Below are 27,708 nucleotides of genomic sequence, written 5' to 3'. Positions count from 1 at the left end.
CTGTTGTTCGGGTTTTTTTGTTGTTTTTTTTTTTTTTTTTACCAGAAGTCACTCTGTGACCTTGAGCAAGTCTCGGCTCCCCTCTGTTCCCGACTGGCGGTGGGCAGTGGATTTCAGGAACAAGGAACAAGGACAGGGAAGCCAAGCTTTAGGGACATCTAAAGTTTTTAAGATCCTTCCAGTCCCTCCCCTTCCCCTCTGCCTCCTCCCGTCGGACGCCCAGGTGAGCTCCGGGAGGGGAGAGGCTCGCAGGTAAAGATAACAGCAACCGAGCACCTAGGGACTCCGCGACCCGACGCGCGCTAAACGCCTTTCCGAAATTCTCCGCTAAACCCGGGCCGGATTCTCCCTGTGGGCCGGGCGCGCATCCAGATGACCAAGACGCAGAGGTCGCCAGCCTGCAGGCGCCTCCCGCAGCCCCGAGCCGCCCCTGCGGCTCCGCCCGGGCGCTCCCGAGAGGGAGGCCGGGGGCGGGGCCGGGCGGGGCGTGGGGAGGGGGTTCGGACCCGGCCGGGTGACTACACTGGCCCGCCCGCCCGCTCCACACTTGCCTCCAGCCGACGGGCCCGATGGCTCCGCTGCCTTTGTCCCCGACGGTAGGGCTGTTGCTGCTCCTTCTCCTGGGATCTGGACCCGGGCTCAGAGCAGGTGAGTGAAGGGACGAGCCCCCATCCGAGGACCCCGGGCTTCCTGGGACTCCTTCAGTCCTCCCCGGGATACCTGGAACCCTGCCTCCCCACCCATCCGCAAGAACTCCAACTCCCCAGCCCTTCCAGGGGACCCAGGAGCCCTACAGTTCCCGGCCCCCCTTTGTGTAGCCCACTTGCGCATTGCTTCCTGGCTTCCTGGGAGTCCTGTGTTTCCCCCACCTCCACCTCTTCCCCCAAAGCCCCTGCCTCATTCACCCCTTCCAGGGACCCTGAAGCCTTCTCCAGGCGGGCTCTGTGTTCTTCCCAAACATCCCCTCTGTCACCCTCTCCAGTGATCAGACCTCCCCAGCACCTGACTTGGGGGCCTGTGAACCCACCTTTCTCTCTGTCTGTCCCTGGGGTCTGCAGTGGGACCACCAGGGAGACACCAGAGGTTGGAAGGAACAGGGGAAGAAGGGGCCTAACCCTACCTGGAGCCAGGGAAGAAGGTGATGTCTCCTTCTCACCCACTCCTGGACATCACCCTTGGAGAGGTCCCCTTGGCAACCTCCCATTTCTAGGTACGTGGATACCAGAGGGAAATATGTGGTCATCACAAGCTTGGAGACACACAGGCATAGAACACCACCAGCAACATCTGGGCACACAGGTGTTGGGCTCACAGATGGCCTCAGACACATGCTGCATGCTTGCTCAGTCGCTTCAGTCGTGTCTGCCTCTTTGTGACCCCATGGACTGTAGCCCGCCAGGCTCCTCTGTCCATGGGATTCTCCAGGCAAGAACACTGGAGTGGGCTGCCATGCCCTCCTCAGGCTCACACACAGGCACAGGCAAACACACACGGAGGGGAACATACTCACACACACTCACACACAGGAATACTGAGACAGTCCCATATGTGCACACACACACAGAAGCACACTGCACACATACACACACACATCCTCAGGCCCATAGGAAGCCTGGGCAGCCTGGGCACTCCCAGCAGAGGCTGTTGTGGGCAGACAGAGCAAACAGCCCCCAGAATGACCTGCCCCACCTAAGTTGGCATAGAGGGAGTGTTTGCCTTGGTTACAAACCCAGCGCTGGGCATCCACCCATGCTCGGGTTCTCCCTAAGGCTGAGCCATGGACCCTGAGATGCCAGAGTCGGGGTCGAGTCAGGGTAGGGGGACCTCTGGGGACAGCTTTGGGTTATGGGTTTGGAATTGGGGTCTTTTCAGATGTGCTTGTTATTTTTTTTTAAAGCTTTTTTTTTTTTTTTTGGCGAATTCTTAAGTCCCCAGCCAGGGAATCAAACCATGCCCCCTTCCCCCTGCAGTGAAAGCACAGAATCGTAACCACTGGACTGCCGGGAAGTCCCCAGATGTGCTTAGACTGGAAGTGTTCCATGGGGCTTGGTGGATCCAGGGGTCAAGGGACGTTTTTTGAAAGACCACTCATGCCAGGCACCTGGGGCCCCTAGGGCAGAGATCTGTCCAGGCTGGAGGGTCACCGCCATGAGCAGAGAGCGGCACAGGGTGACGAGGGCCCCTGTGGTCACATGGCAGGGAGGCAGATCACAGAAGGAGGTGATGAGTGAGCTAGGTGAGGGTGCGGTAAGGGCATTTGCTATACAGGGTGTATATGACTGTGTGATGGGAAGTTTAATTGGAGGAATAGGGTCCACGTGGGGTCCACGTTGAGAGAGGGCGCCGGAGGGGTGAGAGGGTGGGCTTCTGCAGAGCCTCTGGCTCAGTGAGGACCCCGAGCTTTACCTGGAGGGGGTTGGGAGCCTCGGGAGGTTGCAGGCAGAGATGTGGGCAGCTGGGAGCAGCACTGGGCAAGTCTTGTGAGGGTGAGGGCTGGTCATCCAGAGAGGAGGGCAAAGCTTTTAACTCTAAACTCGTTTTTACATTTTGTTTCTATTTAACTTAACTCTATTGCCCTTGATGAATATGCTCCTTTTTCTACTGAGAAAAAAGCAAAATTGAGGGGATTCCCTGGCTATCCAGTGATTAAGAAGGACTCTGAATTTCCACTGCAGTGGGCCTGGTTCAATCCCTGGTCGGGAAACTAAGACCCCACAGGCTGTGCCTTGCAGCCAAACAAAACCAAAAAAAAAAAAAAAAAAAACCAATCCAACAACAACATAAAAAATTGAATTTGAATTTTGACCTGGATTCTTCAAAGAAAAGTCAGCATGATACAATCTTGTTCTAGATTTTGAAAAGTGAAAGGGCGATGATTGAAGACACTGCTAATCTCTGGATTCTCAGTCCTGGAGCCGTGAGTGGAGAGTGAGCTCCCAGGGGTCAGGCCAGCATGGGAACAAGTTTCTGTTCAGCAGGTCACCCATGCTGGGACCTAGGATGGGTCCTTTTGCCTTTCCTAGCCTCAATCCCTCCGTCTGTGAATGGGAGACTAGCAGCCCACAAGACAAGGAGATTGACAACAGGTGTTGCCTGTAGATTGGGGAGTGTGTGCCTCTGCCAGGTGAAGTTCAAGTGCAAGCTTCTCTGCGCTGTGGCTCTGATTGTGTGAGTGTGTTTCCTACTTGTTGACTGTGTGCAGCATGTGAGATCTTAGTTCCCTGACCAGTGATTGAACCCCTGCCCCTGCACTGGAAGCACAGTGTTTTAACCACTAGGCCTCCAGGGAAGTCCCTGATTGTAGTTTTTGGTCAAACCCCAGAGTGGACTCTTGGACCTCACCAGAAGCAGGAGTGGCTCTGGGGTTCTCTGATGCCCAGTCGCAGTGGGTTTGACCACCCCTGACCACGAGCAGTGGACTCCTCACCTTACCTCCTTACCTCCTTACCTCCTCCTCCTTACCTCTGTCACCCCAGGCCTCCCTCTCCTGCTGCTATTGGGTGAGGAGGAACCACTGGATTGGGAGTCAGAAGTGCCCCCGCCCCCGCCCCGTGACTGTAGGGGTCGTACTTCCCAACTGAGCCTCCTCTTTCTCCCATGTGAGATGCAGGGGTTCCAGTTGCACCAATTGTGTCCTGCTATGGGCCACAGCAACAGGAGGATCCAGAGAAATGGCTGGGATGGGGTCACAGGGCCTCCCTGTGTGGCAGGAAGCTGTGCCTGGGCAGTGAAAATAAGAGGAGATGCAAAGAATCTGGAAGGCAGTGGTGAGGGGGTCGGGGAGGTCCCTGTAGAGGATGGCAGGGACCCTGTTTGTTTCATCTCTGATGTCCAGTGCCCATGACAGGCATCTGGACAGACATTTAATGCACAACCCACAATCCAACTGTGTCTGAAGTTAACATGGGCAAAGGATTGAGAATGAGGGCATTCCAGGAAGAGGGGCCAGCCAGTGCAGGGCCTAGAGGTATGATTTCTTTTTCAGATGCCGTGGCTCTGTGACCTGTTTTCTCCTTCACGGCTGCCTTGAAGATATTGATAATAATAGTTAGAGCTCATTGTGTGCCTTTAATTTACACGCATGATCTCATTCCATTCTAGGGAGTAAGGTCTCCTTATTCCCCTGTTTTAAGATGAGGAAACCAAGGCACAGAGAAGTTGAGTGGTCCAAGGTCACACAGCTAGGAAGAAGGAGAAGCAGGATGCAGGCCTGAGATAGTCATCCAGAGGATGAGATGGTTGGATAGCCTCATCGACTCAATGGACATGAGTTTGAATGAGCTCTGGGAGGCAGTGAAGGACAGGGAAGCCTGGTGTGCTGCAGTCCATGGGGTCGCAAAGAGTCAGACACGACTGAGCGACTGAACAACAACAAGTCTTCCAGACACTTTTCAGGCTAGTGCCCCTCCCCAGGCCAGGACAGCCCCCACCTGCAGCCTCTAACCTTTGTCTCCCTCCCCAACCCCCAGCTCCCCAGAGGTCACATGTGCACCGACGTGGGCTCTTAGGACTGGCTGGGGCTATTGACTGTGTTGGCCCTCGACCTGCCTTGGTCTACTTGAATTACGGCTGCTTTTGTGGTCTGGGGGGCCATGGCCAGCCCCAGGATGCCATTGACTGGTGAGTGCATGCTGGGGGCTTAAGATGCCCACCGCCTGGGGTGGTTAGGGCCTATGAGGAAATACTCAAAGCTGAGGTTGGGGTTTAGATATGAAGCCCCCAGCAAATGGTGCACTTTGCAGGCAAAGGGTCTCCCGGGCAACATGCCCATGCGGCCAGACCTTGGTGCCAGGTGCCCCCCAGTCTGGCTGTGAGATGATTACTTTAGCTGAAAAAAAATCATACATCCCTGACCAGACTTATTATGCACCAGAACTGTCCTGAGAGCCCCTTCGAGTTCTCACAACAACCCCATTTCAGAGATAAGGAAACTGAGGCCCAGAGAGATCAACTTGTCTTAGGGCCACATACAGAGTGAGGGCTGGGGGCTGGGATTTGAGCCCAGGCAGCCTGGCTGGATTCACACCCCTGATCACTGCCTTCTGCTGCTGGGTGAAAAGGGCCTGTTCTGTGCCAGACTGTGGGCTTAGACCTTGCCACGACCTCCTCTCATTTGCCACCACAGCCATGGCCATCCGATGGTGATCCCTATTTTACAGACCAGGTCCCAGAGCCACTCATCCACTTCCAGAGTGATTAGGGGGCAAAATGTTGATTGTCTCATCCGGATCTTGGAGGATGTAGTTGTCACTGACAGGTCTGTATCCAGCCTTGTGCCACCAAGGCTCCTGCCGCGGGCCCTGCCCTTCCTCCCACACTCTGGTTGTCTGGTTCCTGCACATCTTTCCAGACATAGCCCACCAGGCATCACCCCCTCTTGGAAGTCTTCTCTGAAGCCTAGCTGGACCTGGCATCCCCTCTGGCTCCCAGAATCCCGTCACCTGCATCCTAGTGTTTCTCACCATGCCCACGGCATCTGGAGATTTGCCTGCCTCCCCCATCCTGGGGGTGGGGGCCGGTGCTTGGGCTGAGACCTCGAGCAGGAAGAGTGGGCGGGAAGTTCTCCCAGGCAGAGGCAGATTGGGGGCAAAATCAGGAGGTAGGGAGGGTATGGCTGGAAGGGACCAGCATGGCTGGAGCTCAGGAGGCTCAGAGACTGAGGCAGGCAAGGGCCAGATTTGAGCATGGCAGAGAGGTGGAGGTAGAGCAAGACACACTGGGGTCAGTGGAATTGATTCCCAGGACAGGGATTCTCAGGGACAAAGCCTGGACCAGAAGATGCTGTCCCCTGTAGGTCCTCGATCTCCTGAAGTTATGGCACAGGAGGATGGCCAAGGGACCATCCTTGCCCTCTCTCACCCCTTGGTCTGTCCGTCTGCTATCCACAGGTGCTGTCACGCGCATGACTGCTGCTACACACATGCCGAGAACTACGGCTGCAATCCCAAGTTGCAGCCCTACTCCTGGAATTGTGTCAATCAGAGAGTTATGTGTGGTGAGTTCCCAGCATAACACTCAGCAGCAGCCATTGGCTGGAGCGTAGAGGGGCTTCGCACTGTAGGTGGGGCCATCTCTCCCATCTGCCCCAGTCTCCACCATGCCCTATTGTCTCTCCGACATTGAGGCCGAGGGTCAATTACCATAGTTCATTTCTCCTGTGCTGTTGATTTGGTTAAGGAAAAGGAATATTTCTGTCAAACCTAGGAAAACAGAAGGTAGGTCCAAAGGCTGAATGATCTGAGAAAAATGGGAGTGGTGAGCAAGCCCATTTATTTATCAGAATGAAGAGTACGCCTGGATCTAATGGATCCCCTTTGTGTTAGTCCTGCCGGCCCCAGGGGATGTCTGAGTTTGCAGACCCTGGCCTGAGGCTGACAGCTTGGTCTGTAATTCAGATTCTGTGATGTCACCAAGCCCTGATCTCTTGGGGCCTCCGTTTCCTCACTGGTAAACTGGGGGCGGAAATCAAGTTGGCCTCTGGTGAGGATGAAATGACAGTATCATGGCATTTCATGCCTAATAGATGTCCTTAATGGTCTGTTGAAGAAATCACCCAACATAGAACCTCTGATGAGCAAGACCAGGCACAATTTCATGGAGCCCAGGATTTAGGGAAGGACATGAACACAGTTCTGAGTAACCCCGAACACCCCCATGAGAAAGTGATGTCTCCTTTCAATTTTCTTTTAATCCTTCTAATTTTGTGAAATTAGGAGAAAGTCAGTTTTAATTTAGCTAAAACATCTGTGGACCCTCCCTGATCCTTTTGAACAGAGAGAGTAGATTTCTGGCTTATAATGATTTCTGGCTTATAATGTTATTCAAAAACAGTTCTATTCTTAAATTTTAATTCTGGCTTTAAAAAATCCTTCATATCTATCCATCTGTCATCTCGCTGTTACTTCTCTTTAACCACAAGCAGCATGTATTTAATGAGGATAATTCCTACATAACCTGATACCGCTGTACATTTTATATGACTAGCTACCTGTAAAGCTGAAAGAAAAATAAACCTGTGGTTAAAAATATTTTGTCCCTCAGGGCAATCTTACTGGTTTTCAAAACAAACCAATAAGAAAAGGAATGAAGTACTTGTTTTTAGGATTATCTTCTGATGGATGGTGTTTTCCATTTACAGTTTTTGTTCACATGAATTTAAAAAGCCAAATCAAGGGAAGAAACAGGATGTGAATAATTGTACAGGCACGATGTAGATAAGGCTGGGACTTGGGCAGTGAGACTCCAAGTTATCTGAGGAGCTAGAAATGAAACGCACAGACAACGGGCTCCATAACTTTTTTTTTTCTTTTTACTCTTAACTGACAATAAGCATAACATAAAATTAACCATTTAAAAGTGTACATTTCAGTGATATGTAAAACATTCACAATGTCCTCCAACCATCACCTCTATCTATTTCCACAACATTTTCTTTTTAACTTATTTTTGGGTGCACAGGCTTCTCCTTGCAGTGTGTTTTCTTGTTGTGGAGCGGTGCTGTAGGCCATGTGGGCTCAGTAGTTGTTTTGACTCGGGCTTTGTTGCTCCATGGCATGTGGCATCTTCCTGGACCAGTAATGTGTCCCCTGCAACTGGCAGGCAGATTGTTAACCATTGGACCACCAGGGGTTCCCAAAACATTTTCATCAACATCCCTCCAAAATCACGTACCTTTTAAGTGCTCAGTTCCTGTTCCTCCTCTTTCCAGCATCTGGCAACCACCAATTTGCTTTCAATCTCTATGGATTTATGTATTCTAGATATTTCATATAAATGATGTCATACAATAAGCCTTTTGTGTCTGACTTCTTTCACTTAGCCTCATGTTTTCAAGGTTTATGTTGTAGCATGTATCTGAACTTCATTCCTTTTTATGACTGAATAATATTCTACTGTAGGTATATACTACATTTTGTTTATTCATTCATTCATTGTAGGACATTGTATTGTTTCTGAAACCATTTACCTCAGATTGGAACTTGAACCCACATGCTGGGACTTGAACCCAGCCAAAACCCAGTTTGGAACTTGAACCCACATGAAGTGAAGTGAAGTGAAAATTGCTCAGTTGTGTCAACTCTCTGTGACCCCATGGACAGTCCATGGAATTCTCCAGGCCAGAGTACTAGAGTAGGTAGCCTTTCCCCTCCCCAGGGGATCGTCCCAACCCAGGGATCAAACCCAGGTCTCCCGCACTGCAGGTGGATTCTTTACCAGCTGAGCCACAAGGGAAGCCCAAGAATACTGGAGAGGGTAGCCTTATCCCTTCTCCAGGGGATCTTCCCGACCTAGGAATTGAACCAGGGTCTCCTGCATTGCAGGCAAATTCTTTACCAACTGAGCTCACATGGCTGGGACTCAAACCCAGCCCAAACCCATGGTACCTGGTTTCAGGACCTAATGAAGCTCAGGTTCTTGATGTCTCATCACAGAAAGAACTCAGTGAGAGACAGTGATAGGTGAGAAGTGGATGGATTCAGATTCATAGAGAAGCACCCTCCACAGACAGAGTGTGGGCCATCTCAGAGGGCGAGTGTGGCCGCAAAGTGTGGTGTGGTTGGTTTTTATAGGCTGGGTAATTTCACATGCTAATGAGTGGGAGGATTATTCCAGCTATTTAGGAGAAGAGGTGGATATTTCCGGGATTTGGTCCACTGCCCTCTCCTTGGTCTTCTGACAGTGCCTTGGAACTCTCATGGCACCTCTGGGTGTGTCATTTCACTTGCTGATTGAGGATCAAGGTCTAGTCTTGTCTGCCATCCTGGTCCCATTTGATTCTAATCAGTTTATGTTGTGTCCTTGGGTTATGTCATTCTTTCAAAAGTTGTGCCCTGCCCCTTTTCCTCCTGTTACATTTCCACCTTTTAACTACTGGGAATAGTGCTGCTGTGACATTTGTGAACAAATATTTGTTTGAATACCTGTCTTCATTTCTTTGGGGGCATATACATAGGCGTGAAATTTTTGCGTCATCTGGTAATTCCATTTTTTTTTGAGGAACCCTTCCCTGGTGGCTCAGATGGTAAAGAATCTGCCTGCAATGCAGGAGATCTGGGTTTGGTCCTTTGGTCAGGAAGATCCACTGGAGAAGGGAAATGACTACCCACTCCAATATTCTGGCCTGGAGAATTCCATGGACTGAGGAGCCTGGTGTGCTATCGTCCATAGGGTTGCAAAGATTCAGACATGACTGAGTGACTGACACTTTCACACCAATTTTTGCTATAGGTGCCGCACTGTTTTACATTCTCATTAGCAATGTATAGGGGATTTCTCCACAGCCTTGCCAACATTTGCTATTTTTCTTTTTTTATTTTTTATTTAGTGGAGATAATTCATGTATCTCATTGTGACTTTGATTTGCCTTTTTCTCATGACTAATGATGTTGAACATCTTTTCATGTGCTGGTTGGTCGTTTTTCCATCCTCTTTGGAGAAATGTCTATTCAAGTCTCCTGCTCATTGAGTAGTTTGTCCTATTGTTGTTGAATTGTGAGAGTTTCTTATTCTGGTTGCTGGACTCTATCATCTATGTGATTTGCAAAAGATTTCCTACCATTCTGTTGCCTTTTTATTTTCTTGATAATGTCTTTGGTATACAAAAGCTTTAATTTTGATAAAGCCTGATTTATTAGTTTTGTCTTTTTGATTTTGGGGCTGCACTGGGTCTCTGTTATGGCAAGTGGGCTTCTCCAGTTGTGGCGCGTGGTCTCTGGAATGCCCAGGCTCAGGAGATGTGGTACTAGGGCTCCAGAGCACGTGGTCTCTCTAGGTGGGGTGTGCAGGCTTAGTTGCCCTGCGGCGTGTAGGATCTTAGTTCTCCAGTCAGGGATCACGCTCACCTCCCTGCTTTGGAAGGCAGATTCTTAACCACTGCACCATTAGGGAAGTCCCAATTTTGTCTTCTGTTGATTGCATTTCTGGTGTCCTATCTAAGAATTTGTTGCCAGATCCAAGGTCATGAAGATTTACCCCTGTATTCTTCAAACAGTGTTATAGTTTGAACTCTTTTATTTTTTTTAAATTTTATTGAAGTATTATTGATTTACAATGTTGTGTTAATTTCTGCTGAGCCGCGAAGTGACTCAGTTATATATTCTTTTTCACTGAACTCTTAACTTTAGGTCACTGATCTACTTTGAGTTGGTTTTTGTCTATGGTGGGTGGTAAGAGTCCACGTTTATTCTTTGGCATATGGATATTCAGTTGTTCCAGCACCATTTGTTGAAGAGACTCTTTTGTCCCCGTTAAAACGTCTTGGTACTCTTGTTGAAAATCACTTGACCCTTAGATCAGTGTCATCTCTGAGCCTGTTTTCTTACCTGGAAGATGGATGTTGCAAAGATGAAAAAAAAAAGAGTTTATAATGTGATACCCTGACTGGGTGGAGGTTGCTACTTTCTTCCCGAGACTCTCCTCCACCCCTCATCCTTATCTGAACCTCTCTCTGATCCCCACTGCCTCCACCTGAGAGAACTGAGGGTCTGGTGTGATTCTTCACTGAAACCCCAGCTTCTGCAGACTTGATCTGCTCTAGAGGCAAGGAGACCTCACTTTCACTTTTCACTTTCATGCGTTGGAGAAGGAAATGGCAACCCACTCCAGTGTTCTTGCCTGGAGAATCCCAGGGATGGGGGAGCCTGGCGGGCTGCCATCTCTGGGGTCACACAGAGTCGGACACGACTGAAGTGACTTAGCAGCAGCAGCAGCAGCAGAGGCAAGGAGGCTATACTAAGGGTTACCTAGAAGGATATTCTTATATATGCACAGACTCTTAGCCATGTCTTCTTAGCCTACATTAAGAGTTGGCACAGAGCAAAGCTGAATTAATATGGAGACATTAATATGGAGTCCTTGATTCAGTCAATCAAGGACTGAAAATGCCCCAGATATCATCTCATCCAACCATCTCACTTAGAGTTGCAGGGAAATGAAGCCCAGGGAAAGAAGTGACCTGCCTAACATGGTGATGATAAGCCCACTTCTGGGCATATTCTCTGTCCCCACACTGCCCCTTTCCATTGTGAGTGGAAAGGGGAAGTGGACCTTGAGTGGAAAATATGTTAAAGACCTTTCTCTTTTCCCTTCAACCTGCATGTTCTGCTGCCCCTAACCATGTGAAAGGGCTTCCTAAGTGGCACAAATGGTAAAGAACCCGCCTGCCAATGCAGGAGATGCAAGAGATGTGGGATCGATCCCTGGGTGGGGAAGATCCCCTGTAGAAGGGAATGGCAGCCCACTCCAGTATTCTTGCCTGGACAATCCCATGGACAGAGGAGCCTGGTGGGCTACAGTCCATGGGGTCACAAAGAGTCGGACACGACTGAGCGCGCACACACACACACACACACACACACACACACAACCATCTAGAAATGATGTTTGTGAAATGTGCATTAGTGTGTCAGCTAGCGGGGCTGTGCCTATTTACAGAACTGCTTTCCCTGAACCGAATGAAGAGAACCAAAATATCTATTATGCATTTTTCGGCTAAAAATATTCTCTTATTCTGTTTGGAGATATTCTGAACTTAGCTGTTTGCTTAATTACAGGTGTGGCCCATTTTCCATTTATGGACTTGACAAATATATTTTTAAAAAATCTTAAGCATATAATAATATTTACCGGCAAGCCTTTATTTTAAACTTAACCCTTGGGACCTGGGTTTCCTTTTCAGTTTTTTATTATTCTTGAGTAACATGAATCTGTTGGGCTTCTGAGGCCATAGAATAGTGAGACCAAGCCTTGTTTTTCAAAAGGTTTTCTTGCTCATGGAGAAGTGGGGAGCATAGAGGAGGGACAGACACCTGTCCCTGGGTCAGGAGATGCTGGGCTGGAATCCTGGTACAGTCTTTCCCAGATCTGTGGCCTTGGACAAGTTACTGAATCCCTCAAGCCTCACTTTCCTTACCTGTAGAATGGGAATAATAAAACCCTGGTGCTGGGTTTGTACAAGAATTGGAAATGATGTATGCCTTTTCTATATTCTCCCAACAACCATTATTGAGAATCTACTCTGTGCTAGGCTCCCTGATGTGTAAAACAGAGGAGCAAGGCTCTGTGGTCTAAAAAGAGAGCAGGAAATAGTGTCCATGCCAATCGCTTTTATAAGTGCTTGTTGGAAAAGCAATCAATGAAATACTATACATGAAAGTGAAAAATGAAAGTGTGAGTTGCTCAGTCATGTCCAACTCTTTGCGACCTCAACTACAGCCTGCCTGGCTCCTCTGTCCATGGAATTCTTCAGATAAGAACACTGGAATGGGTAGCCAGCCATTCCCTTCTCCAGGAGGTCTTCCTGATCCAGGAATCAAATCCAGGTCTCCTGCATTGCAGGCAGATTCTTTAGTTATACATACTACAACATAGATGAACCTTGAAAACACAATGCTCATAAAAGAAGCCAGGCACAAAAGGTCACACATTGTATGATGTCATGTATATGAAATTTCAGCCTAGGCAAATCCATAGAGATAGAAAGCTGTCTCTAAATGGTTGCCAGGGATTCCAGAGAGGGGAAGAGGGAAGTGACTTAAATATGGGGTTTCTTTCAGAGTGATAAAAATGTTTGTGACGATCGTACAACATTGCTGCTGCTGCTGCTGCTAAGTCGCTTCAGTCGTGTCTGACTCTGTGCGACCCCATAGACGGCAGCCCACCAGGCTCCCCATCCCTGGGATTCTCCAGGCAAGAACACTGGAGTGGGTTGCCATTTCCTTCTCCGTGTACATTATCAATGTACTAAATGCCACCGACTTGTTGTGTGCTTTAAAATGGTAATTTGAATATGAAAAGCTCTTACAACTCAACAATAAAAAGACAAATAATCAAATTAAAAAAAAAAAAATAAAATGGTAATTTGAGGGAACTACCCTGGTGGTCCAGTGGTTAAGATTTTGCCTTCCAATGCAGGGAGTGTGGGTTCAATCTCTGGTTGGGGAGCTAAGACCCCACATGCCTTGAGGCCAAAAAACCAAACCTAAAACAGAAGCGGTATTGTAACAAATTCACTAAAGACTTTCAAATGGTAAATTTCATTATGGGAATTTTGCCTCAGTCGAAATGTATCCTCACACTGGAATGCTAGGGGTCGGAGAGATCTCACTGAGAAGCTGCCACTGAAGCAGAGACTTGGGGAATAAAGGAGCCATGGGAAGAGGTGGCGGGAACAGCCAGTGCAAAGGCCCTGCGGTAGCGACGAATGTCTGGGTGGTTTGAGGAGCACAGGAGAAGGGTGAGGCTGGAGCAGGGTCACCCAGGGAGAGAGTGGTAGGTGGTGATTGTGGGATGAGGAGAGCCAGGCTTCTCACTGCCGTGGCTTCTCTTGCTGCAGAGGGCAGGCTCTAGGGCACTCAGATTCCTCAGCCTGAGAGATCTTCCCGGACCAGGGATCCCGCAAGGTGTTGGCAGCTTTCCTCTGGGAGAGATGGGGAGCCAGGGAATGTTCTGAGCACAGGAGGAGCATGATCTATCTGATATAGATTTTAACCAAACCACTCTGGTTGCTGCATGGAATATAACTGGAGGGAGCAAGGATGGGAGCCAGGTCCCCATGTGAGGCTGTTGCAGGAATCTGGGTGAGAGGTGCCTTGGACAGATGATAGCAGTGGAGGTAGTGGAGGGTGGAGCCGGGGGACTCCCATGGATGGGGGAGGGAAGGGGAAATGGCTGGAGTGTTTGTGCCAGTCCCCCTGTCCTTAGACAACTGTCCTTTAGCCGACTCTGCGGGAACAGTGCAACCTTAGAGCTTCAGTGGCTCTTTGCTCAGAAGTCCCTAGCCCACCAGGTCATGTTGCTCCAAGAGTATGGCCCGTGGAAATTCTACCAGTAACAGTGCTGGCTCCTGTACCAGCTGGTTCATTTACCAATTTTTACATATTAGTTTTATCTATCTGTCCATCTGTCCATCCGTCTGTCTGCCCATCCATGCCCATGCCTTTTCTGATTCAAACCTAATCCACGTTTGTTGTGGAAAATCAAAACATTCCAGAATCATTGTCATGTAGGAAGTTAGGCTCCATCCACCAGCGTTAACTAGCTTCTGTTGTTTGGCATGTTGCTTTCCTTTAGATTTATGCATGTGTAAACAGACAAACAAGAATAAATATCAGGACTTCCCTGGTGGTCTAGTGGTTAAGAATCTGCCTGCCAATGCAGGGGATGCAAGTTCGATCCCTGATCCGGGAAGATCCCACAGGCCCTGGAGCAGCTAAGCCCGGGCGCCACAACTATCTAGCCTGTGCTCTAGAGCCCGAGAAGGCCCCGCATTGAGAAGCCTTCACACCGCAACTCAAGAGTAGCCCCTACTTGTCACAACCAAAATCCACTCACAGCAACGAAGACCCAGCACAGCCAAAAATACATAAAATAAATACATTAAAAAAAAAAAAAGAACAAAAATCGGATCACATTACATACATCATTTTTTTTTCACTTAATACTGTGTCTTGGACACCTTGGAACATCTAGGTTGGCCTCATTCTTAAATATAAATTTATTTTAGGCCCTGGTGGGTCTTTGTTGCTGCATGGGCTTCTCAATGCCGTGCCTTCTTTTATTGTGGACCATGGGGTCTAGGGTGCATGCGCTCAGTAGCTCTCAGGCTCTAGAGCACAGGTTCAATAGTTGTGGCTCACAGGCTTAGTTGCTGCGTGGCTTGTGGGATCTTCTCGGACCAGGGATCAAACCCCTGTCTCCTGCATCGGCAGATGGAGTCTTTACCACAGCCACCAGAGAAGCCCCAGCCTCATTCTTTGAAAGCCTGACAATCACCTGCAGCGGTGCCTCCATCTTGACACTATGGACATTTGAGGCTGGGTCTCTGGTGTGGGGGCCATCCTGGGCTTTGTAGATGTTTAGTAACACCCTGGTCTCTACCAACCAGATGCCAGTAAGGAATCTCTTACCTTCCACGTGGGACAGCCGAAGATGTCTCTAGACACTGCCACAGGCCCGGTGGGGACACAACAGCCCGCAGCTGAGAATGGCCAGTCTGAGGCACCGATGTACTTCATTTTGCAGAGACTGTGGTTGTTTATAAGGCCTTGTGCACCTGTGAGAGGTTTTTGCAGCATGGAGTCTTAGAACCGTGGGGTCAGCTGGTGTATCTGAGGCACCCTTAGAATTTATATGTAGAAAGGGCTGGCGGGCAGCCGGAAAGGGAGGTTAGAGGCCTTGTCCCGGAGGGCAAGGGCATTAAATGTCCTGCAAGGGCATTTAACAATGTAAATGGTGTTTATTGTAGAAGCTGGGGAGGTGCTAAAGGGAGGCCTGGTGAAGATTAGGGAGGAGGAGGGCCATCAAAGGCCCCACAAGCCACCTTCTCTCAGCACTGCCACTGAGTGGTTTAGATATTTTAAGGCTAACAAGTAATGTAAACTAAATTCAAAATAGCGGCCCCTCACATTTGGTTAATTGAGATCACTTTTCCACGATGAAAGTACTGTATGGCTCAAAGTAGCAAAGTTTCAAATTGCAACTTTTCCCACAAAAGTTTTGTGGGAAATGAAACTCCCACTGACACTACCCAGACCTCTATTGGATTAATTTTCTGGTGCTGTTTTGGTTTTGTCTTTTTTTGAGTGCATAATACATAAAAAATACACCAGTGTGTTTGTACCCCTTCATTTTTCTTAAATGTAAGTCGCTTCCCATGTCATTAATGGCAAAAATCATCACAATATTGTAAAGTAATTATCCTCCAATTAAAATAAATTAAGTAATTTAAAAGAATAGATTGTTGTTGTTGTTCAGTCACCAAGTCATGTCTGATCTTCTGCAATCCCACTGGACTGCAGCACACCAGGCTTCCTGTCCTTCACCATCTCCTGGAGTTTGCTCAAACTCATGTCCGTTGAGTCAGCGATGCCATCCAACCATCTTATCCTCTGTTGCCCCCTTCTCCTCTTGCCCTCAATCTTTCCCAGCATCAGGGTCTTTTCCAGTGAGCTAGCTCTTCATGTCAGGTGACCAAGGTATAACTTCAGCATCAGTCTTTCCAATGAATATTCAGGACTGATTTCCTTTAGGATGGACTGGTTTTATCTCCTTGCTGTCCAAGGGATTCCCAAGAGTCTTCTCCAACACCACAGTTCAAAAGCATCAATTCTTCGGTACTCCGCCTTCTCTATGGTCCAACTCTCACATCTGTACATGACTACTGGAAAAACCGTAACTTTGACTTAATGGACCTTTGTTGGCAAAGTGATGTCTTTGTCTTTTAATATGCTATCCAGGTTTGTCATAGCTTTTCTTCCAAGGGGGAAGCATCTTTTAATTTCATGAAAAGAATAGATATGTGTATGTATAACTAAATCACTTTGCTTTACACCTGAAACTGACATTAAATTGACTATACTCCAATATAAAGTAAAAAAGTTTTTTTTAAAAAAAGCTCTATTTGGGACTTCCCTGGTGGTCCAGTGGTTAAGACTCTATGCTCTCAATGCAGGGGGCCTGGGTTTGATTCCCTTGTCAGGAAACCAGATCCCACATGTCGCAACTAAGACCTGGTGCAGACAGATTTATTAATTGATTGATTTAAAAATCCCGTCTTAAAACTTGGATTTGTAAGGGCAGGTGAGTCCCCTGAGTTGATACCGTGTTCCCTTCTGGCAGACAAGCCTGGAGGCCTGGGATCAGGCTGAGCTGAACTGGGGATCAGTCCCTATGCCCCTTCTCTAGATTTTTCTTCCATAAGGTTGGGGTGGCTGATGCCAAAAGCTCAGCTTCTCTGTACACTGGTGCTGAATCAAATCTTGGAGGCAGAATTTTGGGTGAAGTAGAAAAGGATAGGTTTATTGCTTTGTCAAGCAAAGTGGGGGACAGAGCAGGCTTATGCCCTCAAAACCCACTTGGGAAGATAGTGAGAAGTTTTATATTAATTGTCCCAAGACGAGTGATCAGCTCGAGGACGTTCTTCTGGTGGGTTGGTGAGGTAAGTGGGAGTCAACATCATCAACCTTCAAGTCCAACTAGCCTGAGACCTATGCGCTTGTGGGTAGCATACTACTGGTAACTTCTCCCACCTGGAAGCCTTTCAGTATCTGCAAAATATCTCAGACATTCTTGTGTGGATCTGTGGACAGGAAAATGGGACCTTGTCCCAAGCCTGCTCTTGACTGTTTCTCCCTGGTCTCCCATCTCTTCCCTTCCCTAACGACTGCCTGACTGCCTATTGGAACTCAGGGAAGGAGCTGGAGGAACTCATGGAGAACTCATGGAGGCTAGGAAAGGCTGTTTCCTAGAATCAAAGAAATGAGGGACACAAAGGCCTTCTGCCCAGGAGCCCCAGAGGGCCCTGCATGCCTCCAGGGCCAGTGGCCCTGCCCTAAGAGGACTGGGTGAGATGGGGACCACGGAGCCAGCACTTCATGTAAATGCACAGTTAGCACAGGCTTCCATCATCTCGACTTTTTCTGTTAAATGTACTTAATTATAACCAAGGCAATTTTTTGTTCTGTTTTTTAAAATTTTGGTTTTTTTTGGCCACACAGCATGGCTTGGGATATTAGTTCCCTGACCAGGGATCCAATCTGTGCTCATGGCAGTGAAAGTTTGGAGTCCTAACCCCTGGACCACCAGGGGACCCCCAAGGCAGAGTGTTTAAACACAGGCTTTTGGAGCTGGGGGTGTTTCTGTTTTGCCTTCTCTCTCAATAGTTTCCCAGAGTGTGAGAAGCTTAATAAATGAATTTAAGTGAGAAGGATTTTTCCCTTTCAGTCCTTTGTTAATTTTTCCAGTTAGGCAAGGAGGAAGTGTCAATTGCATGATAATCTGACTGCTAGAGAGGGTAAACCTCTCTTACACTTGCTAATCTTCCTTTTTTTTAAAACCATGAGCCTCCATTCTGGGGGCTCATAGCCTTCAGGTGGGTAACAGCATTTAACTAGACTTTGATATTACAACTTTATCTTCACTGGCTTTTTTTAAAGTCAGTTTTGTATATTTGTGGTATAAGATTTTTATTTTCCATTTATGTCAGTGATGATTTAATGCAATTTAATACAATTTAATGTAATTAAATCATAGTTTAATAATTGATTTACTATTAAAAATAAAGGGGATTTAAAGATATCCCTGGTGTCTCAGTGGTAAAGAATCTGCCTGCAATGCAAGAGACATGAATATTAACTTTGGGTCGGGAAGATCCCCTGGAGAAGGAAATGGCAACTCACTCCAGTATTCTTGCATAGAAAGTCTCATGGATAGAGGAGCCTGGTGGGCTACAGTCCACGGGGTCACAAAAGGGTCAGACAAGACTGATAGACTGAGCACACATAAAGCTATCATCTTGAAGCTGCCATGGGCCTGAGTTTGGGAAACCCTGTGTGCAGTCATGCTGATAAACACCTTTAATCAACTCAGTTCATTACAGGGTCAGAGGGCCTCAGGCTCCCTGCCCCTGTCCATCACTCCAGGTGCTGCCAAGCTCTCTCAGTGTTGGCCCTGAGACAGAAGCTGAATTTTCTCTCATGCTTCACCTTGCTAGGATCTCTAAGGAACTTGTGCATTTTAAGAGGGGATCTTTAAGATTAGTTGGCAGCTTAAGGAGGTCAGCTGCAGTTCATAAGCACCTGCTGTATGCCCTACATTTTACTGACTTTGTCTCCTTTCATTCTCCCAACAGCCCTTAGAAGTAGGGACTTGTAGTACCCTCATGTGGCCCCTGTGGAAACAGCCTGGGAAGGATGCAGTGATGTGTCCAAAGGAACTATATCCATGGCTGAGCTGGCTACCTCCAAACTCATGCTTTACTGTACCTCTGGAAGAAATTTGGAAGGCTTTAATAGTGGGTGTCCCCCCAACACACACACCCCCAGCTCCACCGCCCATATTGTGAATAATTAAAAACCCACAGTCAAAGGCAGGTGATGTATCCAGAGCTGTTTTATCTTCTAGATTAATAGATACAACTTGAAGATCACAAAATCTTTCCAACCCAAAAGAATGATTCAGTAGCAGCAAAATTCCCAAGGTAGAGGGAGATTTATCTTTGGGTGGCAGCCTTTGCATCTCTCTATAAAGTAGGCCCAAGATGGAAGGGAGAGATGGAATATGAAATTGTTACCTAAAACAAGCTGTCTTTTTATATGGTATTATGTCATCTGCATATAATGACAATTTTACCTCTTCTCTTCCAATTTGGATACCCTTTATTTCTTTTTCTTATCTGATTGCTGTGGCTAGGACTTCTAATATTATGCTGAATAAAATGGCGAGAATGGGCATCCTTGTCTTGTTCCAGATTTCAGTGGTAAGTCATTCAGCTTTTCACCACTGAGTATTATGTTGACTGTGGGAACAAGCTGTTTTCTTGAAGGAGCATCTGAAAGAGACTTGGAGAGAAAAGGCAGGGAAGTGCAGGTGGAACCAACATTGATGGTGTGTATGCCTAGGGGCAAGCCCCTGCCTGACACTTTATATACGCTTTCTCACCCAGGCTTCATAATAAATCTGCAAAGTGGATAGTGCCCCCATTTAAATGAGGACTTCACTCAGAAACTTCACAGTAAGGTCACACAGAGCAGGGATCCAAAAAATAAAAAAAGCCTGGATGGTTCCCAGGGACCCTCTGCTTGTCTAACTGGATCCTCAAATGCAATAGTGTAATACTGATGCAGAAGAGTTTTATAAAAGGGCGTATGGACTTTGGACCTCTCCTCTGAAAACATTACCCTGGTGACTTCAATTTTGTTTTCTGTAAAAGGGACTGAGTATCACCTTCCTTGGGAGTTGTCATGATGAGGGAGATCACTGTGGTGAACTGTCAAAGTGTTACCCGGATGCAGTTTATGACCCTTCCTCTTCCCAGTTTTACTAGCTTCCCTTGTGATTATCCTCAGGTCTCTGCAAATCCCTGTTCTAACTTCAGTTTCTCCACTTCTTCCAGAACCAACGGAGGACAAATGCCAAGAACTCATGTGCAAGTGTGACCAGGAGTTTGCTTACTGCTTAGCCCAAGCAAAGTACAACATTAAGTACCTCTTCTACCCCCATTTCTTGTGTAAGAACTCTTCACCCAAGTGTGACTGACTAGCCTGACTTGAAATGTTTTTGAACAAGGGAATAAAACTCCTTTTTGCTCATCAACAACCTCACTCAGTTCTTTGCAGAAGGGAGCTGAGGCCAAGCGTCAAAGCGGCAACCCTTGTGTTTGCTCTCTCTCCTGTCCCGGAACTTGGGCTAGAGCCAGTTTGGTTTCCAGTTTGATTAATGTCAAAGGTCCCATGCCTGTTTACTTCTGACTGTATTGGGTTTGATACCACTTTTGACATTCAGCCTTTGTGAAAAAGGGCTAAGCCTTATCTTCTAACCTGCTCCTGACGGCAGGTAGTCAAAAGAGAGCAAACACCTACCATGTGTCTAGATTCTGGGCAATACACAAGCCAGCCACACGCTGCCCAAACTTGTGAAGTTCAAATCTAGTAGTTTTTAGCTCGAGTCTTCTTCCCATATCCCACTCCTCTTTTGACAGTTAAAATTTATTTCCTGATTACAGAAGTATAATAGTACCTAAGCATTGCTAAAAAACAAAACAACGAAAACAGAAAATAAATAAAGAAGAAAAAAACCCACTCCAATTCTCATAGTCCAGTATAACCATATTTAGCATTTTAGTGTGCAGATTCTCAGTCTTGCTGGCAATGTTTTAAAAATGTCAGAGGGAATTCCCTGGTAGTCCAGTGGTTAGGACTCTGTGCTTTCACTGCAGGGGGCGTGGCTTCAATGCCTGATTGGGGAATTAAGATCCACTCTGTTTCATGGTGTGGCCCAATCAATAAATTTTTTAAAACCTCACTCAATTTAAAAAAAAATGTAATTGAGACTCCATACAGTATGACTTTTTTCCCCCCATTTCTCTGTCTTTAGAAAAAAGCTGTGAATTCCAGAAAAACATCTATTTCTGCTTAAAAAAAAAAAAAAAGAAAAGAAAAAAGCTGTGAAGACTTCATTTCCAAGTGTTATTAGATACTGTTTTATAGACTGCTAGCTTTCAGACATGGGCAGTATTTCCTATTCTTATAGGAAAGATTACTGATGTAACGAGGATGCTTGTGAATCTTTACCCTCTCCCACCTTTTTATTATTCCCTGAGATTTGCAGAAATGGAACTCTTGCATTAGGGGGTCTGAATATTTTAAACAGACACTCGTTTTGAGACACCTGGGCCGGCTCTGAGAGGGTGTCCCTCATTCTGCTATGCCTGTTCTTCTTGCAGGTGATAAACAGGGAGCACCCCGCCTCTCCTGTTTGCTTTGGCTAAGTCTGCCTGGTACTCCTTCCCAGAGCACGTGTATTACTCATCTCTGAAGCACAATTTGGGGAGCAGGTGAGGTCTGTGGGGAGGCCAAGGGGCACAGGTGAGAAGCAGTGGACAGGCAGTCTGACATGAACCCCAGCTCCAGTAAGGCTACCCAGCCTCCTTTTCTTCACCTAAAAATATGGCCCAGTGGTTAAGAGTCCGCCTTGCAATGCAGGCAACGTGGGTCTGATCCCTGATTGGGGAACTAAGATCCCATATGCCACAGAGCAACTAAGCCTGCATACCGCAGCTACTGAACCCATAGGCCACACAACTAGAGCGTCCACAAACTGCAATGAAAGATCCTGCATGCTGCAACCGAGACCTGAGGCGGCCGAACAGACACAAATTTTAAAAAATAAAAAGGAGGACAGGAACCCTGTGAGGCACCAGGCCAGGGAGATGTAGACACTGCAATGTCCCTGGATCCACTGGGCTGGCACTGTCTCTGGCTGATCAAGTCAGGCAGGCCCAGGGCCTGATGAGAAAACACAGGGGTAAGGAAAACATTCTCTGCCCTTTCACTTAAGATATCCGTAGCGGCTCCTCGGCTGTGGGGGGGATGGGGCGGGGGGGTGGGGGTGGCGGTAAGAGTGACCAGTAGGTTGTACTGGGCAACATAGATTTTCTTCATGTTTCCTAACAGTCAATTTTTCTCTATGTAAAAGTTTTATCTGTATATATATATAAACTTTATTTTTATTTCAACTCATTTCTTCAAACTTTCAGATGCAGAGTTTGAGGGAAATCTTCAAAGATACAAAGGGTTAATGAATGGTTCATAGACTTGAAAAAAAACACTTTGGATGCAAGCTGATTTCTGTATAAATATGGGGTCAATCTTCAGATTGACTGCCTTTCACACCTGCTATTGTCACCCTGGCAGGAAATCAAAGGCCATTGTTCATCTCATATTTACAATTACAGCACTTGATATAATTACACATTGTTTTATACATCAGAGCAGGACAATAAAGATTATACAGTGTGAGGTCAATGTACAAGGTATTCCCTTAAACAAATGGACTGGCTTGGATTTTATAGATTACATTCTTAAAGCGAACCCCCCAAATGACAATTTTACGTGGCACGGAAGCAGCTCAGCCTGATGACTGACTGCCTGACATCCCACTCAACTACTCCAGCAAACAGATCCAAACTGTCAATGGTTCCAAGTAGAAAACGGTGGAGGCAAGTCTAACCACCATCATTCTAACCTCAAACTGACTGCTTTCTGAGGTTTACCTCTGAACCTTCTAGCAACTCTTACACAAGACAGAATCATCAACCAGACTGGTTTTTCCTCCTTATTTTTTATGTGCAGCTGCCTCTTGCCTATGACAGCATCTTCTCCTGTTTTCCTATACTTGACTGAGAGGACAGGCCTGGCCCTGGGCTCCTGTCTTAGGGCCCCGACCTGCCCCGGGAGCCTCTTGTCAGTCACTGAGGTTACAGCAAGCGGGGACTGAGACCCGCTGTGTGTCCTCCGAGGACCCTGAGTCCCTGCCAGCCATCGAGGGGGGAGCCTCCCAAGTCCAGGCGAGGAAGGCGGCTGGGTGGGAGGTGTGGCTGCCGTGTCGGCCAAGCTCTGGAGCGCCAGTCCCTGCTGCCACGGGCCGAGGGAGGGGACCTGGCCGTGGCCTCTGTCGGGCAAAGCAGCACCTTGTTTACTAGGGGCGGAAAATAGGAAGTCGCTTCCCCCTCTCCCCAGAGCTCAGCCGGCAGGGAGGCTGCGAGGGCCCCTGGGAACCTCGGCAGCGTCAGTCACAAGACCTGGGTTTCCAGCCGTCGGACCTCCTTGACCACGAGATCGATGTTAATGATCGGGCTGAAGTACAGGGCCCAGTAAAACAGACAGTTGCAAACAAACTGAGGGATGAGGGGCCAGAACATGGCCACAAACAGCCCCTGTGTCGACACTTTCCAGAAATGGCTCCACATCCTCTGAGGCACGGTCCTGCAAGAGGAAGAGAGGCGTGTGAGAGGCGAGACCGGGGCGCTCAGACCTGCCCGGGCCTTTCGCCGCCGCAGCGTCTGGCTGCTGGAGCTGCAGAGACCCTGTTTCCTGCCCGCGGTGCCCGAGACACAGCTTTCCTGACCACGTCACCTTCAGCTCCGGGGACGCAGCCTGGAGGAGGCTTCCTCAAGGAAGTGTGACCAGGTCCCCTCAGGTGAGGCCTTCCCAGCACAGCCCCAACTCCACCCGCTTCGCTGAGTCACACGTGTGTGTGTTTAATATAACATACACATATCCTAATTTGTTTATTTTTGGCGGTGCTGGGTCTTCGTTGCCGCGTGGGCTTTTCTCTAGATGTGGCGAGCACGGGCTCCTCCCTGGTTGCAGTACACAGGCTTCCCACTGCAGGGGCTTCTCTTGTTGCATGGGCTGTGGGGCGCACGGGCTTCTGGAGTTGTAGTTCCTGGGGTCTAGATCACAGGCTCAATAGTTGTGGCCCACGGGCTTAGCTGCTCCTTGGCATGTGGGATCTTCCCAGATCAGGGATGGAACCAGTGTCTCCTGCATTGGTGGGCAGAATCTTTACCACTGAGCCACCAGGGAAGCCCCTTTAATTGAATATTAACCTAATATTTTCTCTGCGAGGCTGTGGGCCTTCAGAGTATAAACTATCCTCTTGACCAACAGATCTGCGGTGTCCAGCAGAGAAGCAGGGGCAGAGGAGAGGTTCAATCAACTGGGCATGAATAAGTGGGGTCACTGAACTGAATAAATAATGGAGATTCCTGTCAGGTTCTCACTATTTACCTGATGGGCGAGGCCAAGAAGCCTTCGTGTCATGGGCTGTTTCAGGCTAAAAGGGTGCAGGCGTGCTGATACGTTGCTTCTGCCTGCCCAGCAGCCATCCTGTCTCCTGGAAGCGTCTTCTGAGTTTCCCTTTGGGGTGTCTCTCTTCCATGTGGCCCGTGTAGGGCTGAAACCAGCCCCTCGATGGGGGGGCGAGTGCATGCTTGTGTCTGGACAAGGCAAGCCCACAAACCCCTGTACTTGTGACGGGTTCAGGGGGCTTGTGACCCAGGCTGGGTCAATCAAACCAAAGGCCTGTGAGCCTGAGGCTTTCACAACTGCTATGAGGAGAGAAGTGTCTCTTTCCTCTAGGGTTCCTAAGCTGTAAGTCTCTACCTGGAGGGATCAAGGGCCCCCGAATACAGGGGCCTTTGAGGTGAACAGAGGAGAGCTGTGAGAGGGAGAAAGACATTTGGCCCTAAGGACAGTGTTTGGGTCTCTGGGTCCAGCCACGCAGGAAGCCATCCCTCGGCATGTCCTTGGTAGGAAAGCCAACCTAGGTTGGTTTCTGTCACTTGCAACCAAAAGTCCTGACTCAGCGATTGTCTAGTCCAACTTTCTCATTTTACACATTAATCCAGAGAAATGCCTACAGAATTCCTCCTCAGATCTCTTTATGTTCTACCACACTACTTTCCATAAAGTACCCTCTTCTTCTCGCTTGTTTATTCCTCAGTTATTAAACTCCTTCATGTATACCCCACCCTCCAGGAATTATCTGGTATATTATGTGGGGAAAAGGCACCTAGAGGCACACTTTAACAATGAGCACCATGAAAGCCTCCCCATCCAAGTCATTTTCTTGTTTGCTGCTTAAGCAGTGTTTCTAAACCAGATTGCCGGGTGTCTACTAGAGTCTGAAAAACACTCAAGAGGACTTCTCCTCCCCTTGGAATTTCTTCCCCAGCCTCTGTTGCTCCAACCATCTCCAAGATAAAAACACACTTACTTCAGCTCACTTCTTGACCAGATCCTCCAAAAGGAGAATAATTCCAGAACTGAGAGTAGCATGGCATTGACGATGAGAAACCGTGATGTCCAGTAATGGACCTCCAGCCAGTCCCAAGCAAACTCAGCAATCAGTTGGTACGGAAGGAAGGAGTACTTGATGAGGAATTCTCGCCACTGCTTCCATGTGGGCTCTCTAAGATCCTTTAGGAGTAAAACACGAGTAAATAAAGGTACATATAAACAGACACAAAAAATTATGAGGACTGACCTTTACACAAGATACTGTGGTCAGCCCAGAGAATTTTACATTTATTCACACACACATACACACACACACACACACACACACAGACATACACATCCAACAATCTCAAGTGAGATCTCCTCCATCCATCAACTCACCTTGTAATAACTCATCTTCCCCTAAATAAATGTTACCAAAGAGACTGAACCTCTTACATTGTTATATGATTGTGGAAGCTCAGAAGAAAAAAAAAAAATCTAAGCATGAGATGTTAATCAGAAGGTTGAAATGGACAAAAATTAACCAGTTTTAAAATGTCTTCATCACTGCAAGAGCAGCTCACACAGTTTCCCAAATTCAACCTCTCACCTGTGGTGGAGTGATCACAGGTCATGGGAAAATTAAACGTGTACCTTTAAAAAGTAATTCTGGGAAAATGAAAAACTTTAATGACAACCTTAGCAGGTAATTCATAACAAGAGTTTTTAAACAACTCATAGGCATTTGGGGCTTTCTTGGTGGCTCAGACTGGTAAGGAATCTGCCTGGAATGTGGGAGACCTGGGTCTGAGCCCTGGATCAGGAAGATTCCCTGGAGAAGGGAATGGCAACCCACTCCAGTATTCTTGCCTGGAGAATCCCATGGACAGAGGAGCCTGGCGGGCTGCAGTCATGCGGTTGCAAACAGCTGGACACGACTGAGTGACTAACACTTTCACTTTCTTTCGGGCATCAAGAGGCCATGGAAGCTGAGCAAGACTGTGTGCAGTGAGCAGACACTGAGCAGCCCAGGAAAAGAGCCGCCTGATGAGGAGACAGGGACAGGCAGGGCTTGTTACAGCGGCAAGGCCAGGGCTCCGCTGCTCCCAGTCCAGCAAGGGCAGAGAGCAGCTGAAACTGGGTGATCAGAGAGACACCATGCAAAGGGGCTAATTAATTAGCAGGTTTAAAAGGACATCAAGGCTGAAGTCAGTTAGACAGGCACTTGATCCAAGTGTTTTAAAAAAGGTCTTTGGAGATTTTGGAATTCTGTTTCAATATCATACACAATGATTCCTATATCCATATGGCTTTTGACATAAACAGATCGGAAGGACTGCCCCCAAAGGTACCAATGTAAAGGGCATTACCCTCCAGTGACACAGAGAATCACCCTGAGTCAATGTGATCAACTATTCTGAAGGAATACAAGAGAGCCGGGGTGGGTAACCAGCCCTGCCAAAGGCCTGGTGGTCAGCTAACAGTTGGACTTCCATCTGTGAGCAGGATGACGGCATCCTATTCTGAGGCCCACAGGACGTATACTAACCTGATTTAGAAGATCCTGTTAAGAAATCCATTACAAGCTGGAGGACCCTCAGGCAATCTGGAACTATACTATCTTATTTTATAACAGAAGCAATGCTGGGTTTTTTTTCCCTTTCCTCTAAATATTTCAAGTCTAAAGGGTAACACCTCTTGCTATGCAGTGCAGGAAACAACACAGGCTTCTAGGAGTGGGGAAGTTCCTGCTGTATTTTCTTTGTAAGGGCTCTCCTTGTAAGATTCCAGTGAAGACTTGTGCTATTTGCTCTTCCCTGCTAGGCTACAGCCACGTATCCACACCCATTCCATGATGGGCAACGGTGGCGTGACGCCCCTCAATGCCCTCTGCAGACCCACCAGGAGCTTGGATATGATGTCCTCCCCGGAGCCGTCTTCTTGCAGAGGACAGATGGTGTGAATGAAGGGCAGGAAGGTGTCAGTGTAGTCAAACAGGTAGAGGAACAGCAGGCCGAGGCGCGGGGAGCTCTTGAGGGCATACAGCAGGAACAGGGACCTGCCGGGGTTCACGGCCTGCGGAGCACAAAGATTCGTTACAACTGTGGCTGCATTCTCCCAACTCACGGTCCTTCTGCAGTCTCATGCCCTCTGCCATGTGGTTTGCCCTAACAATGAATAAATGAATGAGAAGAGGCGGCCAAGAAATTCATCTGACGGACTACATTATACAAAGATCCAGCCTCTCTCCATGGCTGGGGAGAGGCAGGGGGATGAGAAGCAAGGTCCTAGGCACAGTTAGAAGAACATAACCTTTCAGGGAAGTAAATGAGTGAGTGGGTGGGCATGCTCAGTCCTGTCTGATTCCTTGCAACCCCACAGACTACAGTCCACCAGGCTTCCCAGTTCATGGGATTATCCCAGCGAGAATACTGGAGTGGGTTGCCATTTCCTCCTCCAGGGTACCTTTCTGATCCAGGGATTGAACCTGTGTCTTCTGCATTGGCAGGTGGATTCTTTACCACTGAGCCACCTGGGAAACCCCAATTAGTGGGCACCACTTAATAAAAATAATCTGAAATACAGAAGGTCTCACACACAAAATATTTTGTGTTGCATTGTATATAACAGGGAAAAAGTGAAATCT

The 27,708-nt window shown here is 47.8% G+C and overlaps 2 protein-coding genes across 3 annotated transcripts in view; one reads left to right on the top strand and one right to left on the bottom strand.

The window, feature by feature from the left end:
• The first annotated feature begins 569 nt into the window (after positions 1–569).
• On the top strand, positions 570–20,049 carry LOC110123966 (group 10 secretory phospholipase A2-like). The gene is made up of 4 exons (XM_020872263.2): positions 570–648; positions 4,470–4,620; positions 5,889–5,995; positions 19,892–20,049. Exons 1-4 carry the CDS (start codon positions 570–572, stop codon positions 20,032–20,034), a joined length of 480 nt encoding a protein of 159 aa, XP_020727922.2. The 3' UTR covers positions 20,035–20,049.
• Positions 20,050–22,218: 2,169 nt separating this feature from the next.
• The window catches only part of BFAR (bifunctional apoptosis regulator), a 28,720-nt gene continuing 23,230 nt past the window's right edge, over positions 22,219–27,708 (bottom strand). For both annotated transcript variants that reach the window (XM_020872262.2, XM_020872261.2), the window contains exons 6-8: positions 26,964–27,137; positions 25,057–25,259; positions 22,219–23,261 (exon numbers count right to left, since the gene is read on the bottom strand). In XM_020872262.2, the coding sequence (XP_020727921.1) occupies positions 23,069–23,261; positions 25,057–25,259; positions 26,964–27,137 (570 nt within the window). In that variant the 3' untranslated portion in view covers positions 22,219–23,068. The remainder of the gene's footprint in view (positions 23,262–25,056; positions 25,260–26,963; positions 27,138–27,708) is intronic.

The sequence above is a fragment of the Odocoileus virginianus genome, chromosome 33 (genome assembly GCF_023699985.2).
Source record: "Odocoileus virginianus isolate 20LAN1187 ecotype Illinois chromosome 33, Ovbor_1.2, whole genome shotgun sequence".
In the NCBI taxonomy this organism is placed as follows: Eukaryota; Metazoa; Chordata; class Mammalia; order Artiodactyla; family Cervidae; genus Odocoileus; species Odocoileus virginianus.
Note: the sequence above shows the minus strand (reverse complement) of the source record. Positions and strands in the feature narration are given on the sequence as shown.

Bases quoted from the DNA above. Each gene is read 5' to 3' on its own strand.
- LOC110123966 (XM_020872263.2), top strand. From the start codon at position 570: ATGGCTCCGCTGCCTTTGTCCCCGACGGTAGGGCTGTTGCTGCTCCTT. The intron at 649-4,469 runs GTGAGTGAAGGG...CCCAACCCCCAG, and splicing joins TGGACCCGGGCTCAGAGCAG to CTCCCCAGAGGTCACATGTG. The intron at 4,621-5,888 runs GTGAGTGCATGC...TGCTATCCACAG, and splicing joins CCCCAGGATGCCATTGACTG to GTGCTGTCACGCGCATGACT.